General features: G+C 44.7%; 1 protein-coding gene and 1 pseudogene across 1 annotated transcript; both read right to left on the reverse strand.

Moving 5' to 3' along the window:
- Positions 1-4,278: 4,278 nt before the first annotated feature.
- Positions 4,279-18,430, reverse strand: LOC136655924 (placenta-specific gene 8 protein-like). Its single transcript, XM_066632669.1, has 5 exons — positions 18,399-18,430; positions 12,970-13,082; positions 10,335-10,459; positions 8,883-8,991; positions 4,279-4,528 (listed from the first exon to the last, which is right to left on the reverse strand). The coding sequence occupies exons 2-4, from the start codon at positions 13,070-13,072 to the stop codon at positions 8,887-8,889; spliced, it is 333 nt and encodes a 110-aa protein (XP_066488766.1). The 5' UTR covers positions 13,073-13,082; positions 18,399-18,430; the 3' UTR covers positions 4,279-4,528; positions 8,883-8,886.
- On the reverse strand, positions 7,384-7,500 carry LOC136656438 (5S ribosomal RNA; annotated as a pseudogene).
- Positions 18,431-19,039: the final 609 nt, after the last annotated feature.

Genomic DNA, 19,039 nt, shown 5'->3' on the forward strand with positions numbered 1-19,039 from the left:
GGTGGTTCTTGCTGTAGCCACCAGGTGGTGGTAGAGTCTGTACAGTTTGCAATGCCATTCTCTGTTGGACTTTGGGTAGCACCTGTACTCATAGGAATTTCCCCCTCCCATAGTTTCTAGAAGTAGAGGAACTACAGCACAAAAAATTGCATGTAAACATGTAATCTGCATCATATACTTCTTAGCACTGAGTTTCTTTATTTCTTTACCCAGCACATAATTAATCTGTGGAACTCCTTGCCACAAGATGTAGTGATGACACCTGGCCTAGATGTCTTTAAAAGGTGATTAGACAGATTTATGGAGGAGAAGTGAGAGAGAGAAACACTCTATGTGAAAAGTGCCTTTTCTTCAATGAGGAAAGGTGGCAGGGCGATGAGTTTCTTTTCTGGGGAGCACTTAACTCCCCTCACTCCTCCCTAAGTGCCTCCCTATGGACCCAACTGTGCTTGCAGAATAAACAAATAAGGCAACGTGGCTGCAGAAGAGACTGTGAATGGGTGTCAGTGACTGAGTCTTATGAATTACAATCTGACAGGCATAGGATAGCACCATGATAGCCTGAATGGTGAAGTGCATCTCCCAGAGCTTCTTCCTTCCTCAAAGGACCCCAGAGAGGAATCTAACTGCAAGGTGATTAGAAACTGTGATCCAAGATGGTCCGTCAGATCCATCAAACCCAGAGTGAGAAGGTGTCATAACCACAAAAGAGGACCAGGTACCCTAAAATATAGGACATCCAATAAAAATGTAGGAAATGACAAATAAAAGCCAAAAACACTCACATACTGATTTCTTGTGGCTAATTTAAACACTGTATTACTTATTATTAAATTTAAAACTATATTACATATAATTTATTAATTACAAAAAGGCTAGGCGCAGCCTGCAAGGGCCTGCTCATGGGGAAAAGGAGGACATTTAAGTTCATTTCCAGGACATGAGGCTAAAAAGAGGATATGTCCTGGAAAAAGAGAAGGTCTGGTCACCCTGCCCTAAGGGTATGAATGAATGGACGCAGCCTGGAAAAGAACAGGGAGATCGTTATCTACTGTGCATGTAGCAAGAGCGGTCCCTCCTTTGAAAACAAACCATTTCCTCCATGATTGCAAAATATATTGCAGATATAGTAGTGTGTTAACACTGTGGATAGACTTCAAAGGAAGATCAAACATGTACAGGGGTGTAGTTGAGGAGGGAGTGGGAAGAAAGTGGAGCTCCTATAGCAGTGGTTTTCAATCTTTTTTGTCTCATGGCACACTAACAAGGTACTAAAATTGCCAAGGCACACCATCAGTTTTTTTACAATTGACAAGGCACACCATGCTGCTGGTGGGAGGCTCACATCCCCCCAATGGCCCTATTAATAAATGACCCGCCCTCAAACTCCCACGGCACACCTACAGACCATTCGCGGCACACCAGTGTGCCACGGCACAGTAGTTGAAAATGACTGTCCTATAGGAGCAGGGATGTCATCCACAGGAGTGCTCAAGATCTGCTTTTTGTGTTCTTTCCAAAGGACCTTAGCTCAGAAGAGGCAAAAGGCTCAGTGGTAGACAAACTGCAACATTTCCCAAGGCAACGTAAGTGCCAGATGGGAGGGGAAGGGGTAGATAGATAGAAGGGCGGAGGAGATAGGACTGGATCCAGCCTCCTCCCCCAAGGAGAGGCATGGACCATCTCACTGAAGTGTGAGTTTCAAAGTAGAAATGAATGGCAGGAAACTAAAACACTCCAATGAAGAATCAAAGGTGGATGTTTTGTGTCTAGTCTAAGTGGCCTGTTGCTTTCTGTATGGCTATGGTAGGGGTGGGCAAACATTTTGGCAGGGGGGCCACATCATCTCTCTGTAACCATTTTGGAGGCCAGGAAAACAAAGAATTAATTTACATTTCAAATTTGAATAAATTTACATAAATGAATACATTAGAGATGGAACTTACATGAATGAATGAATTTTACTGAGCTTATTTATAATACACATCAGAACTATAATATAGGCATGTAGAAGCACCTGAGAACCATGAACTATTTGCCACGCACCTCATGCACAGTGAAAACATACAGACCAAGCCTGAAACACATGGAGGCATAAGTTGTTCAGAGGCAATGGAGGGGGGGTTAGAATAATGTCCAGGGAAAAGCAGAAAACACATGGAAACTATCAAAGGCCTTGCTCTAACTTGGCCTGCAGCTTGCGTCTGGCGATCGTGACCGGCAGTTGTGGGCCAGTGCAGACCAAAGGCTCATTGGAGATTGGAGAACCCTGAGGACCGCAAAAGGCCCCCCGGGCCGGGGTTTGCCCACCCCTGGGCTATGGGATTATCAGGACAGCTTCTGCACTTCAAAATGTGTCACTGCACCACGAACACATAGATACTATTTCTGCATGAGGGCCACATGTGGGTAAGAAATGGAATCAGTGTAAAATATTTTTGCTGTTCAGTCCTTCATCTAGAGATGCTATCCCATTCCTCTCAGAACCCAAAGAAGTAGGAAAAAAAATGTTCCATGTCTACTTCAGACTTCACTCTGCATACTTTTGGAAACTGGTTAGACTTCATTGTGCGCCACACGGCACAATGGGCTGAAACACAAGCATGTCTATAGAGCATTCTAGGAAAAATCCCTCCCTTTCATGAAAAGACACACTTGATCAATACTGATGTAACGTCAGTAGAGTGTGTAACCTGATGTACTTAATAAACTAAAATATCTTTTACTAAGTTAGTTCACTGTCTGTTGGGGACAAAGGTTCAGAATCCTGCCTAGCCATTCAGCAAGCTATCAAGTCCTCATTGAGGTCTAGTAACTTGAGGACTGAGGCTTTAATTGGAGAAAGAGCTCAGTGCCTGCAAGCGATAGAATTAAGCCTAGAGGGTCTCAGTGTCCCTGGACTGAGGCACTGTCACCTACAGGGTGGTGACAGTACTACTGGGCAAGGGGCCTTGAGGGCTTTAGGGTTTGAAAACCAAGAACCCTAAGCTCCCAAACCCCCCTTTGTATACGACACAAGGCAAGCATCCCCTGCAGAAATTTGCCAGATTTGAGAGAGTAGTTATTTCAAGCAGGTCTTTACAAACTTTTTTTTTAACTATTCAGATTCGATTTTGATTGATGAATATACCCATTAGAGTTGCAAATTAATACTTGCTCTTTGAAATCATCTTTTTTTCCAAATTATAGGATAATTATTTTATTGATGCATTTCCCCCCACTCCTAGCGGGGGAAAATTTTTTCAAAAAGGTAAGTTAGAGTGTTTCTCAATACTGGAATTTTCCTCCTAAAACCTAAAACATATCCCCATGCTACTTTTTCCTTTCTTTCCCTTCACCTGATATTTTCCTAACTCAATCTGTAAGCTCATTGGGGCAGGGAACATCTTTCTTCCATATGTTTTTCAGTAAGTACCATGTGCATCCATCACACTGTAGAACAAACAGCCCAATCCAGTGCTAGCGCAGCAGGGCCACATGATCCCCACCATATCCAGCACTGAAACTGGGCAGGCAGGAGGTCTCATCAGGGCAAGGCAACATTTGTTCCCTTACCCCGTGTTGCGCCCCAGCCTGCCCAATGGAGCTACTTGGATCTATGCAAGCAAAATCACTGGTGCAAGTCCAAGAAGGGCTCATGTAGGGCTTTCAGGCCCAGAAAAGGGTTAGGACATGGTGGACGCCTTGCCCCCTCTTGGGCCTGAACTGCCCCTACCCATCCTCTCCGCTCCAAAAACCCCTCACTGCCTCTGTTCCGCCCTCCCCCACCCCTCTGCCACCCGGTGGCCATGGGGTTGGATTCAGCACTGGCAGGACAGCTCAAGTCTTCCCGCCGGCACTGCCTACTCGCGAGTCACTGAAAACATGCTTTACTGCACATTTGAAACGGCTAGTGCTAGCGCAGCGATCACCACACCAGTGCTAGCAAAAGTTAGGATTGTCCTGTATGACTGCAATCCTATGCAGGTTTTCCTGGGAGGAAGCCCCACTAAATTCAATGAAACTTACTTCTGAGTAATGCATAAGATTGTACTGTTGGACTGCCATCCTGTACAAACTTACTGGGAGTCAGTCCCATTGAATGCACTGGGATTTACTTCTGAGTAGACATGCCTAGGATTGTGCTGCAGGTTATTTTACTCCTTGGGGTTGATAGTCCAGGTGCAGAAAGATAGGAAGCTGAGAAGAAAGGGCAAGAAATATTCCTTTTGTTTAGAACACAATTAAATGTTAAGCAATAGATTTTAATAATTCAAGTATGCACCGTAAGGGGCATAATGTTGTCTTTTATTAATTTGTAAACACATTTCCAACAACCAAAAGACGTAGCCAGCAAACAAGTGTTACAGTGCAGTCCAAGGCTTATCTACATGGCAGGACGTTGCAGCCTAATCCTTCTTCGGGTAGTAATCAGCTGCTAAAGGAACATATTTCTGCGATGTGGTGATTGACTTGGTTACGGAGGACGGTGATTGCGCTTAAGGGAAGAAGAAACTGAAGCCCAGATGCTTGCTGAATGCAGGCAAGTCTGAAAGAAAGAGAGAGGAGAAAAAATTCATAGTCCCTTTTGGGATCGTTGTTCCATTTGTTTTATGCTGTTTCGAAGGCTTCTGGGTAGTGGTGTAGCTAGAGGGGGTGCAATGTTAGTGCGGTGTGCAAGTGCCCCCTCCCCTATGGAGCCGTTCCGGGCGCTAGAGCAAAACGGAGGCATAAGCCTCCGTTTTGCTCTAGCGCCCAGAACGGCTCCATAGGGGAGGGGCCGCTTGCATGCCATGCTGAGGCGACTGCAAAACTTAGTGCATTGCACCCCCTCTAGCTACGCCACTGCTTCCGGGACAGAAAAGTGGAATATTTGAAATGGAAAATAGACATTTAAATATATACAATCAAGAAGCCCCAGAGCCAAACTATGCATTGCACATGAATATGTGTAACTGAACCCCAAGGGCTATCTATCTATCTATCTATCTATCTATCTATCTATCTATCTATCTATCTATCTATCCAGAATTATTTATTTATTTATCTGGAATTATTAATTTATTTATTTATCTGGAATTATTTATTATTCCAGAACCACCTTTCAGAGCGTGATACCATAGTCTTTCGAGACTGAAGGTTGCCAACAATGATATTTATTTATTCATTCATTCATTCATTCATTCATATACTGCCTTTCTCATAGACTCGAGTCTCATAGATTCAGAGACTTGAGTCTCATAGACTCAAGGCGGTTTACTAGGAAGGCTGACCGTAAACCCCCTCTTTTTCAAATGTGGTTTTTTACAAGTGTAATTCTATCAGAGAAACTCATAGAGCCCTCCATTTCTTCTTCAGCATCATAGTGTGGTCATCATCCTGGCTACGCAGCTCTCGTGCTTCCAAGCTTCCACAAACAGCTGCAATACAAGCTTCAGGATCTTGTCCATTTCTTGCCAGTTGACTCTTCCACATTCCTTTGTCTTTAGCCAGCAGCTTGTAGTCAGGCATCCAAAGCAAGACCTGAGCTGAACCTACTTAGCTTTGTCAGGCAAGGCAACGGCTCCACCTCCAGACCACATCCCCTGCCCATAATTACTCATAATTATCCATAAATACCTGCCCATAAAAAATCATAACTATTATGAGTATCACTAAATTATTATTAGAAAAGCAGGTTTGGGAAGTGGTGGACTGGAGCAGAGAAATGGTAGGGGTGTTCCCCACTCTCCTTTCCTTCTGCAGGATTCCAGATACACACTTGAGAGAGTGAGGCTACAATCCTATTCACACTTTCCGTAAGCCCCACTGACTATAGTGGGACTTGTTTCTGAGTAGACAAGCTTACATGCTTGGAACCCGTTCAGCAGGAAGGAAGTAGTCGGAGAAAGAGTTAAGCACCTCTGCTCTGCCTTTCCTTAGCACCAAACCAGCCTCTCTTCCTTAGAAAAATCAGTCAGTGGGGTTTTGTTACACACTTGTATAATGTGTACTTTGGTTGTAAATGAGATCATGTTGCAAGCCAGGCTTCAGGAGTGTAAATTACAAGCTGAGGAATAGAAAGGCTTGAAAATTTGCCACGGGGGAGTGCAGTTAATATGGGTGCAAAGGAAGGAGTAAATGGGTTGGAGAGGGGAAGCGGCCTGATCTGTTTTCCATTTATTGGTCAGTAGCAAGAAAGAGGTCTAGTGCTTTGTGATGGCATCTGCCACAGGGATATTCTCTTGTGATCTTCCTGTAGACATCATCATAGCATCAAACTGGAGGAGAAGGAAGACCATGAGAAGAGGCACTTATTGACACAGGATAGCAGTTGTTATGTTCCTGTGTCGCCTGATAATTATAGGTTGGTTTCAGAGGCAAGTATCCACAGCGGCAGCACCTGAGAGAGCAAGTGAGAGGCTGACGAATAGTAGGGACGTCTGTTCTTACTAGAGAGCCAGAAAGGGTCATCCAGAAAGGTCTTTGCTCCTGGTTTTAGAACAGAAGGTGGCACTGGCAAGACTTGGGCTGGAGCAGTAGTATTACATTTCCAACCCATTCCCTGAGCTCTTCTTGGAGGCCTGGTTCGTCCCTCTGTGTAGTGTTATCCTCACAGCAACCTTTTAAGGAAATTAGGTGGAGAGGTTGGGGGGTCAGATGAGAGGAGCCATAGATAAAGCTGGAGAGAAGGTGGGGGCTTCATAGAACTCTTCATGGGATTGCTGGGGGGACGTATAAGTCTTTTTCTGCTTCTAGAAACTGCTTGATTTTTAACTATCTGGGAACCTGACCCTAAACACATTTATTCAGAAGTCAAAGGGCTTTGCTTCCTAGTCATTATTCTTATGACTAATGTCTTTATATCATGCATAGCAATGGCCAGCAGCAGAGCCAGCCTTAGAAGCTGCAGGGCCCAATTGGAAACAGTTTTGTTTTTTGGGGGGGGGGGGGTTGGGCCCCAAGTTTACAGCCAATTTCAAAATATAAACACTTCTGACTTTTTAAGAATTTCGATGAAAATTAAAATCATTGCAGTTCTCTACGAAACCTGCAATGTGGGGTTAGGTGTCCGTTGCAATGTGTTGTGTATATTTGATAAGACTAGAGTAGATTACACTAGCATGGGGCCCCCTTAGATGCAGGGCCCGACTGAGAGCAATTGGTCCAATTGGCTTAAAGCCAGCTTTGCCCATTGCTGTGGAGGATATCCATGGTTGGCAACCTTCAGTCTCAAAAGACTATGGTATAAGCCTACAGCACCAGGTATTCCCAAGCGGTCTCCCATCCAAGTACTAACCAGGCCTGACCCTGCTTAGCTTCCGAGATCATGGTATAAGCCTACAGCACCTGCTATTCCCAGGCGGTCTCCCATCCAAGAACTAACCAGGCCTGACCCTGCTTAGCTTCCGAGATCATGGTAGAAGCCTACAGCACCCGGTATTCCCAAGCGGTCTCCCATCCAAGTACTAACCAGGCCTGACCCTGCTTAGCTTCCAAGATCAGACGAGATCGGGCATGTGCAGGGTAAGAGGACTGGGTATATCCATATGGAGGGTCTGAGATTGGGGTAACCAGAGCTGGTATCTCTTGGATAGGGGGATCACTGGCCTATAGTCAAAGCAAGGGTAGTGTCAGAGGTTGTCCAAACTGGGGACGACACTCATCAGAGGGCCTACCTGGCCAGATTGAGGTACCGAGTCATCAATACTGGTGGCAGTGACCAGTGGACCAGTAGGTATAGGAGGAGTTCTGTGGTGGGCCCAGTGCAGGATTTGGCCATAGGGCCCCAGCAACCTGGTGTCAGTGCTCAGCCCAGGACATATTTCTGAATGTGAAGTTAATTATCAAGAGTGTGAACTGAATTGGGAAGCCATCAGAATTCAGATAAGGGACTGAAAAAAAATTCTTTTAATTTTTTTTTTAATTTTTCCTTTTTGTGTGTATTTCCTTAAATACATTTAAGCACTACAAATACAAACAGAACAAATGATTGCAAACAGACTAGGATCAATACCGATATCAATATCAATACCATTACAAGGATAAATTTCTTTATTCAGCATGTGGTTGGTCTGTGGAACTCCTTGCCACAGGATGTGGTGGCGGCATCTGGCCTGGATGCCTTTAAAAGGGGATTGGACAAGTTTCTGGAGGAAAAATCCATTACAAGCCATGATGTGTATGTGCAACCTCCTGATTTTAGAAATGGGCTATGTCAGACCACCAGATGCAAGGGAGGGCACCAGGATGCAGGTCTCTTGTTATCTGGTGTGCTCCCTGGGGCATTTGGTGGGCCGCTGTGAGATACAGGAAGCTGGACTAGATGGGCCTATGGCCTGATCCAGCGGGGCTGTTCTTATGTTCTTAACTACAATTCCCAGGAAGCCTTGCAGGTCTTCTTGTTGTCTGGTGTGCTCCCTGGGGCATTTGGTGGGCCGCTGTGAGATACAGGAAGCTGGACTAGATGGGCCTATGACCTGATCCAGCGGGGCTGTTCTTATGTTCTTAACTACAATTCCCAGGAAGCCTTGCAGGTCTTCTTGTTGTCTGGTGTGCTCCCTGGGGCATTTGGTGGGCCGCTGTGAGATACAGGAAGCTGGACTAGATGGGCCTATGGCCTGATCCAGTGGGGCTGTTCTTATGTTCTTATGAATACGTATCTTTTTAAAAAAGAAAAGAAATAAGGGAAATACAAAGATCTGTGAGCAAAAGTATTGTGTTTTTCACATGTTCTTTAAGAGTCAAGCCAGTTCGTATCTGTGTAGCTCCATCCTGGGGAACAGAATTCTTGGAAGTGCTTTTCATAATACTAAGATTCTGCACTTGATGGCTTTGTCCCTGGGTTATAACAAACATGGGTGTAGCATCCTGTCATTCTATGCCAGTTTTCCCCATCACTGAGCCCTGCAGACAAAACCAACCTGCTTAGAAGATCCCCATTTCTTTCCTTTTATTGATGTCTCTCTTGAGCTGGCAAAGCGAGCAATGTGGGCAACACCAGATAGCGACAGCATCTCCTAGGAGGGACCCCTGGTGAAAAGAAAAGTCTTTAGCACTGACATTGTTCTTTCGGAAGAAAAAACTATATACAGGACAGATAAACTTGTGGGGAGACATTGCTAAGTGCATGTCATGCACAAAACACTTTTGTCGTAATACATGGTTAACCTTTTCAAGTTTTTATGACTTTTAAAAAATTTACTGTGGAATGATCTTTTGTTTTACATTGTCCTCAAAGCTCAGGGTTACATGAATACACATACACACCCCTCCATCAAAAAGAGATGCAAAGTTTTAGCTACCTAGATAATGGGGGGAAATACATAACCCTTCTGAAGTGATCACATCAGCTGCCAGAGCTTCTGGTGGGCCACTGTGAGATACAGGAAGCTGGACCGGATGGGCCCTGGGCCTGATCCAGCGGGGCTCTTCTTACATTCAGAATAGCAAGTTATTGCAATGTAGAAGTGAAGTGAGAATCCAGGCTGCGTATATTGTGGGCTAAAAAATTCCCAATTCGACTCCAAGAAAAACGTAACTCTGACCTGTTTGCATGATAACAATTTGCATATCTCCAATTCTGCTATTAGTGGGGAGGTGCAAGTAATGGAGGATGGCACCAAAGACTGTGTACCCCTCTGTTGTGAATATGTACAGTTTAGGCCTAGTAGCATGTAGAGCCTGAACCAAACTAAACCAGTAACAGAGAAGTGGCTTGTAGTTCCTAGCTGCAAGGATGTGAGTAACAACAGCCAACAAAATTAACAACTCAATGGAAGGTAATAATGTAGCACCTATGCAGACAGAAAGGCGCCCATCAAGGATGGAATGCAGCTGTGGATCTCCAGTGGGGAGGGGAAGAACTAAGAGGGCTTGCATCCGGCCCCACTTCGGGAAGATTCTGTCCCCAAGAGCTTCTGATTGGACAGTTTAAATAAGTACAGAATCACCTCCATCCTGTTAGCCTGAGAAGTATAAGAGCAAAGCCCAAGGGGTCTTTTTTGGTGGAAAAGGTTGTGGGTGCAACATCCTGCAGGTTGAGAGCCTGGTCCACCAGGGCCAAGTGGCCTCATAGGTAACCTGGAGCTGAAAGATCTACAAAAGAAAGCTGACCCAGGTGAGAGTTAGGGAATAATAGAGCTAGCCAGTTAAGCTTTGTTATTTTAATGCTGGTATGTTTCCTAGAAGTTTTATGCCTCTAGCATTTGCTGCCTTTTGTAACTTTATGTAACCCTATGTATTTAATAAAGTAAAAATCCTTTTACTAAGTTGTTTCATTGTCTGTTGGGGACAAAGGTTCAGAATCCTGCCTAGCCATTCAGCAAGCTACCAAATACTCACTGAGGACTAGTAACTTACTAGGATACACTTACCGGGATCCCGTATTTTGTCCGGTAGACAGCCCTCATTGCCATAGTTGGACCACAGAGGCAGCATTCATCCATGTCCGAGGCAATCTGGCACCCCAAACAACAGGGGACAAATGTTCCACAGAGGCCTAGATGGAGCCAGAGCAGAGCATGAGAAGCCTCTTGCCTTGGTAGAGTGTAGAGTTGATGCAAGACAAGGTTTTCTACAACCAGAATACTGTACAGTATAACCTACAAGCCTTATTGATAGGGGTAGTGAAAGTTTTATTTTTCCACGGATATTGTTGTTTTCCCAAGGTCCAGAAAGTGGTTTTATGTTTTTATTCAAAATTTACATTATAATCATAAACTAGAATCACTTTGAAAGTGTATTAGATAGCTGATATAGTGTCAGCAAATGAAGCCACAGTCATTACCCATACACACTCCATTAAATAAAAAAGTAAAAACCAAATGGTTTTTTCCTTATTTGGCAGATTTTGGGTTTTTTTTTATTTTTTGTTTCCAAAAATGTAAGCCATCCCTGCCCCACTTCGTCGACTTGGATTGGCACCAGTTACTTAGCTGGCACAAGTTGGGGTGAGCCCAGGAAGGCAGATTGAGGCTGGGAAGGGGGATAAGATATTGCCACCATAGCTGTTGTTGATACAACCTCCTGGAACAGGTCCAGGTTCCATGGCATGGCCGAGTGTGGGAAGTAAAACTTCACCTTACTTCCATCTCCATCATGTCATTGCCTCCCCTGCTGGACACAGCATAAGCCTCCTTGGCACTGCTGCATTGGGAGAAGGCTGTTTGTTAGGTTTGGGGTGCAAGTTGAACCTCGGTACCCATTCCCAGGGTATTCATTTCCAGGCCCCCTGTGGATTCTGAAACTTGCTGATCAGCAAGGTTAGACCATTATTGGTCTTGCTAATAATAATAATAATAATAATAATAATAATAATAATAATAATAATAATAATAATAATAATAAACAACTTTATTTATATCCCGCCCTTCTCCCTAAAGGGACCCAGGGCGGCTCACAACATATTAAAAACAGATTAAAAACATAATTTAACCACAAATAAAAACATATTAAAAACACATTAACATATACCCATAAAAACCATAGTCAGATAAAAAGTCAGATAAAAAGAGCAAAACGTAGCAAATCAGAGGAATCAGGCCTGTAAAAATACTAAAAGATACAGAAAATCTGCAGGTCATACCATTATTACCTCCAGACGCGACTGGAGATGTTCTTTGGTTGCATCTGGAGGCCTTTCCTGAGCGCTGCAGAGGTTGCGCATGGCCTCTGTGGGTCATAGAAAGGCTCCTGAATGTGACTGGAGAACACCTCCAGTCAAGTTCAGGAGCTCAGTTCCAGCCCTCCACCATAAGTTTGGAACTTGGTTGGCAACCTTCAGTCTCGAAAGACTATGGTATAAGCCTACAGCACCCGGCATTCCCAGTCGGTCTCCCATCCAAGTACTAGCCAGGCCTGACCCTGCTTAGCTTCTGAGATCAGACAAGATCGGGCATGTGCGGGGTAACAGTTACTTGCGGTGAGTTAAATCCACAGGTCCCAAATCAGTGGATTAGGAGGGCAGATCCATAGTCCTATTTGCTAGCTAGTCACCATAATGGCCAAAATAGTGCGTCAGTGAAGGAATCACTGCAAGTTCAATTTTCCAGAGTCTGGGGATAAACATCAGGTAGTGGCCAGCTCTATCATGGTCTGCTTGTGAGTTCACCCTGGCTTTGGGAGAACAAACTACTGCATCAGAGAGCTTTTTTGTCTGATCTAGCAACATCATTCTTATTTTTATTTATTTATTTTTCACATTTTTATACCGCCCTTCCTCCAAAGAGCTCAGGGCGGTTTACACAGCTGCTCCTCCCCTCTTTCTTGTCCTCACAACAACCCTGTGAGGTAGGTGAGGCTGAGAGAAAGTGACTGGCCCAAGGTCACCCAGGAAGCTTTGTGGCTGAGGGGAGATTTGAACCTGGATCATCCAGGTCCAAGTCCACCTCCCAAACCACTACACCACCCTGGCTCGCTTGTGTTCTGGTTCTTTTGGGACAGTGGAAAGATACTTCCAAATCCTCATGAGTTAATTTCCTCTGCCCTCACTTTCTCAAGCACTAAGCGCACTAAGCGCACATGCCACCTCTGTTTGGGTGAGAGAGCCTTGAAGGGGGAGCACAAGTTACACCACACCTGCAGCAACTCTGTGCCATCTGAATTCTATTCTGCTTCCTTCCTTGTTGTGGCCACAGGCCAACTGCCTTAACATGTTTCACTGTCTTTGTTCAGGGTCACCAAAAGGTAAAGAACTGAAGCATAATCACAGGAAGGTTTTCTGCCCACTGTTCTCAAAGGAAGGTTGGACCGTGACTTCCCTGTTCCACCTGACTTCAGATAGGAGAAAGTCTAATGGAACAGATGAATCAGCAGGAATTTAACAGAGGATCCAAGGTACAACCCGGTCTATACATCTGGCTGAGCAAGAATGGGGGCTTGTTGCCATGATCGGGGACTGGTATGTATTTATAAGAAAATATAACACTTGCATGCAGAGTATATGCCACTCTCTTCAGCCCTTTCCCTTCGTAAACAAGCATAAAGTCAAAGGTTTGCATGATTACTCACAGACTCCACAGTCGCTGAAGCAGTCGCATAGATCCGACTGCCATTGGCCATTTTGCGACTGGAGAACCACAACCTGTGGCTGGCTTACGATCACTGGGTTCATTTTTAGGCCCCTGGATGAGAAGTAGGTGGAGAATACATTTGTCAATCAAAGTCTCCAAAACACAAAACAAACCATCTGCCCCTTATTATAAGACAGCAAAACAAATGTTTTCCGGGTCTCTTTAAAGAACTTACCGTATGTTACAGGGTTGGAAAGCAGAGCTTGTGATTTATAGAGAGGTGCAACGTGAGTATACAAATATGATAGTTGCATTTGTTTTATTCACACATTTCAGTTTTTGGTGTGCCCATAAACGTCACATGACAACCATCCCAATGAACCACACTACTCTGGACTTTTCTGATGAGCAGGAGAATTCTGATACCCACGCATCACATAACTAAATGGCTGAGGGACCAATCCTACCCAACGTTCCAGCGCCAATGCAGCTTCATGCAGCCCAAGGTAAGAGAACAAACATACCTTGAGGAGACCTCAGTGACTGGCACAGCTGCCTCAACAGTGAAAGCTGGAGAGGATTGTGCCCTCAATCACTCTTTTGCACACGAGACTGCAATCAAACAGCACCAAAGGCTAACATTTGGGCAGCTCACTGGCATTCCCAGGACCTCGCAATGAACAGAACAGCACTTCCCAGGATTCCAGTGTCAACATTCGTTACACTCAAAGAATGTCAGAGACAGATTACATTTTATGGCATAGGACAGGGGTGCTCAATAGGTGGATCGCGATCTACTGGTAGATCGCGAGGCAAAATGAGTAGATCGGGGAGCCCTGTCTCTCCAAACTGTTAATATGTCAGTTTCGTCTAGTGACTAGAGGAAACTGACATATTTAGCTGACACTAAACTGACACTGAAAGGGACACTTTAGCTGCTCTTCAGGCATGCAGCAACAAAACTGACGAAACTGACTAGACTCCAGCAGGGGCTCCATACATTAAAGGGGGTGTCTGTCAGACGCTTCCTTCCCCCCTGGTAGATCTCCGGGCCTTGCTGGGTTTCAAAGTAGCTCTTGAGCCAAAAAAAGTGTGAGCACCCCTGGCATAGGATATCAGGATGGACATTGGTACATGTATGAGGCCTGAGGATAACATCTGAACATTTTAAAAGCTGCTATGGAAGAAGCTACAGGAAAATAAAAACCCAAGAGACAAACCAACCTTTTTTTGGGGGGGGGGGTCATTTCTCTCTTCTCAGCAGGTCAAAAAAAATTTGCTATCATAATCCACAAGTTTCCTTAAGATGGATTCATAAGTGCAGACACGTTCACAGAGGAGGAGGAGTAAGAGTGGGGATAACTGGAACACGGTTGGGTAAAGGGATCGTGCTGGCTGGAATGAAGTAAGCAAATGTGGCCAGTGGACATGGGCACCCCTCTACCAATCCACTGCCCAGGCAACTGCCTCAGGGCCCAATCCTATCAGGCCAGGGCTGGCCCTCTGCTGGCGCTGAGCGTTGCAAACGTGCTGTAAGGCACACGCTGCCAGCTCAGTTCTGTCACTGGCTCAGCACCAGTTCACGCTGAACCAGTGCCAGCCGGAGGCCTGTCGCACACCAGCCAGAGCTTGTTCCAGGTGACGAAGTGGTGAGTGGGGATGGGGGAAAGCATTCTGGGATGGGGGAGGGTGGGGGAGATGGATCAGGGGCAGGGAGCAGGATGAGAGTGGCAGGACCGGCAGAGCTCTGCTCCACCAGATCCAGACCCCTGTGTTGGGCCTCCTGGCCTCACACAGGGCTGCTTTACTCTGCACTGGCCAAATAGCCGGTGCAGAGTCTAGTAGCCCCATTGTTGGGCTTCTCCCTTACCAAGGAGGAGCCAGCATAAGAACATAAGAACAGCCCCACTGGATCAGGCCATAGGCCCATCTAGTCCAGCTTCCTGTATCTCACAGCAGCCCACCAAATGCCCCAGGGAGCACACCAGATAACAAGAGACCTCATCCTGGTGCCCTCCCTTGCATCTGGCATTCTGACATAGCCCATTTCTAAAATCAGGAGGTTGCGCATACACATCATGGCTTGTAACCGGAAATGGATTTTTCCTCCAGAAACTTGTCCAATCCCCTTTTAAAGGCATCCAGGCCAGGTGCCGTCGCCACATCTTGCAGCAAGGAGTTCCACAGACCAGCCACACACTGAGTAAAGAAATATTTTCTTTTGTCTGTCCTAACCCTCCCAACACTCAATTTTAGTGGATGTCCCCTGGTTCTGGTGTTATGTGGGAGTATAAAGAGCATCTCTCTATCCCCTTTATCCTTCCTATGCATAATTTTGTATGTCTCAATCATGTCCCCCTCAGGCGTCTCTTTTCTAGGCTGAAGAGGCCCAAACGCCGTAGCCTTTCCTCATAAGGAAGGTGCCCCAGCCCCGTAATCATCTTAGTTGCTCTCTTTTGCACCTTTTCCATTTCCACTATATCCTTTTTGAGATGCAGGGACCAGAACTGGACACAATACTCCAGGTGTGGCCTTACCATAGATTTGTACAACGGCATTATAATATTAGCTGGTTTGTTCTCAATACCTTTTCTATGATCCCCAGCATAGAATTGGCCTTCTTTACTGCCGCCGCATGTTGGGTCAACGCTTTCATTGACTTGTCCACCACCACCCCAATATCTCTCTCCAGTTCAGTGACTACCCAGCCTCCATTGTATGCAGAGACAGTCATTTTGACACCTCTGCTTCTTTGGGCGCTGGGCAACTCAGGATTGAGCCATAGGACTCATAGGCAGCCAGCCCTGACCATGATCCTGATCCAGCTGCTATGTAGTTTAAAAGAAGCAAGAGCATGGATTGTTAAGCATATGCTTAACTGAATGCACAGTTTGACCCTTAAGATGTTCAAAACATTGGAAGAGTTGGCACTTTAATGACAGCAGCCCTTCGTTGCCATTAAACTGTATTACTTATATCCCATAAGCATTTGAGATAAGTTGAGACCTGGAAGGAACTTTGGGTGGAGGACCTCCCCCTAGGTCTAAGAAGCAGACCGGCCACCTGTCAGGAGACATTGGTGGTCTATGCAGAAACATTGCAACAGCTAACAACAGTGAACTTTACAATCCTTGCATTTGTGGAGAAATCCTTGGAACGAGAAGGGGGCTATGGAGGTGGGAATTCAGTTCTCTTCAGCCATAGGATCTTTCTAAGCTCTTTCACTTCTACACATAGATTGCGTCTCCTTCCTTTCAACATATCACTTAAATAGGAAGCAGGATGGTGTCGTGGTTTGGGAGTTGGACTTCAACCTGGAAGATCTACATTCAAATCCCCTATCAGCCATGAAGCTTCCTGGGTGACTTTGGGCCAGTCATGATCCCTCAGCCTCACCTACCTCACAGGGCTGTTGTGAGGACAAAAGGAGGGGAGGAGCCCATGTACACCACCCTGAGCTCTTTGGAGAAAGGAAGGTATGTGAAAAATAAGGTCCGTTCAGCAATTCTAGCAAAAGGCTTACTGAATGGAAACCAGCTCTACCATTCTAACTCAGAACCATCTTCTTCCCTCCAAACCCACATCTCCAACTATCTGCCTGACGTTTCTGCTTGAATGTTTCATTGCTGTCTGAAACCCAGTATGTCCAACACTGGTCACATTTCCTCCCAAGTCCTCCTCCCATCTTACTCTCTCCTTATCCATTGGCAAGGTCACCATCCATCCTTGAAGCCTGAGTGTTAACGTTGACTCCTCTCTCTGTTCCCCAAATTCAGTCTGTTGCCAAATCATGCCACTTCTTTAACACTATTGCAAGAATATGGCCCTTCCTCTCTACCTGTCTGGCAAGAAACTCTGGTCATCGCTTGCCTTGACTATTGCAGTCTCCTCACTGGTCATCTATTAGATCCTCTTGGTATGCTTACTGTGCTGCTCAGATTTTTCATTTCTCTAATTGCTCTGATCATGTTACCCTCCCCAGTCTATCCTGAATCTAGCATAAGTTCCTTGAACTTAGTTTCAAAGCCCTTCTTGGTTCACCTTTGGATCTCATATCCTCCTACCCTCCTGTCTGTGACCTCCAGTTACAGGACCCCTCAATCATTTGAAGACCATCTGCTCTCTCAAGTACATGGCTGTAACTGAAACAATTGCATGTTCTTGTCCTGGCTTCCCCCGCCTCAACAACAACTACAGCAACAACTTAATAATTAATCCAGAGTTTCTCAAACTGTAGTTTGGGACCCACTCAGTGGACAGTAATTCAATTTCTGGTGAGTTCCGAAAACCCTCCATTGAAAACATGGGCGATGGAAAGATCAGATAACTAACTGCCCCAAGCCCTGAAGCTATTCAAAAATTAGATAGCTGCTGATTGCCCTGCAAACAGCTGAGCTCCTTCAGTTTGCAAGCTTGTGCAAATACAGGGAGATATATGTTTGAGCATCTTTTTTCTGTTGTGTTCCCCCCCCCCCGAGGCCATCAATAACACGTAGTGGGGCAGGTGAAGCCTGGGTCATATAACTCAAGCCTTGTGGTTAGTCATTAGGGCTGCCTCATCACAAGAAATGGAACGAGTTTTTGTTTTTTTGCAAATAAATAAATAAATAAAATATTACCTGTAAACAAGCAAACAAAATATTTCTTTCTATATCATCTTTTTTTAAAGTCTCATAAAGCTAGGTGGGTCCTGATACAGTGTCATTTTCAAGAGTTGGTTCCAGTGCTAAAAAGTTTGAGAACCACTGTATTTAAACCAATCAATTTATTAATTGATCAATCATTTGTTTATGGGAAGGGCCTGATATTCAACAGACAAATTCCAGCCATCAACTTCTTGTGTTCTGTGTATAAAAGCCATAATAGGACTTAAGTTGTGACAAAGTCCACCTGATTTTCGATGGTGTTTGCTACTCAACACTAAGTCCCACTAACCCCACTGATTTCTGTAGGCCATTTCTCTTTCTATATATGCCATTTCCCTTTCTGTACCCAGACAGACTGCTACCCAAATGTGCATTGGTATTGAACATTGGTCATGATTAACTTTTTGCGGATAATTAGCAACTATACTGTCTGATTTTTGCAAGTGCCCAACTTTTTTTTTTGCCACATAATATATTAGGAAAATCAAAAAAATTCTGATTTGTAACTCAGATTTATCTAATTTGCCTCCTATATTGAAGTAGCCAAGTCTGGGTCTTCTATTTTAAAATTGGCATGTTACATGTACATATTGGCATAGAGAACTGTGTAAAAGCAGAAATGATTACAGGTTCTGCTTCTGTCTCCCAACTTCTGGAAAAGAACATTATAACTTTAACTATAACTTCCCTTTGCAGGAAAACTCTAAGTCAACTCTTAAGTACTCTTAAGTAAACATTGATATAAAATAATATTGTAATAGGAAACACACAAGCCACTTACCGAGCGTGTAAAAGGAGACGGAGATCCCTCTCAGTCGAAGTCACGGGTTACTATAGAGATATTTTATTGTATCAGCCAACCTTTGTAGCTTTCCAGGATAGTAATTGGCTATTTGTATGTACAAGGAAGTTGAGGTCAAAATCATCAAGCTGACAGGCTGCTCCCTCTTAACTCAACAAGCAATTTTGTAACAGGACAAAAGAGAAGTTTCGGTAAATATGGGAGCTTTTACATAATCCAGGAGAGCCAAACGCTTATTCATGAAGGAAGAAAAAAAAAGTGTTCCTCATTCACTACTCATTTAAGTACTTTGTACAAACAGAAAATAGGTTAGTATTGCTTGGAGGCAGAAGTTTAGAAAGTCCCACTTTGGTAAGATTTAATTTTAAACCTGGGTTTCCACTCAAGTTGTTTTTTTTTCTTATAGAGAAAGGAGTTAATTTTTAATTTCAAATAGGACATATAAAATGGGCAGCCCAATTCTAACATGCCTTCTAACACCTAGAACTTCTAGAACTTCTAGAATTCTAGAATTCTAACACCTCCCTAACATCCTGGTACTACCTCCCTCCCCAGGCTTGGTCCTCCCATCCTCTCCCCAACCTGGAATACTTTCATTCCACCTTCCCCCCTCCCGCTCC

This window comes from Tiliqua scincoides, chromosome 6, assembly GCF_035046505.1.
Source record: "Tiliqua scincoides isolate rTilSci1 chromosome 6, rTilSci1.hap2, whole genome shotgun sequence".
NCBI classification, from domain to species: domain Eukaryota; kingdom Metazoa; phylum Chordata; class Lepidosauria; order Squamata; family Scincidae; genus Tiliqua; species Tiliqua scincoides.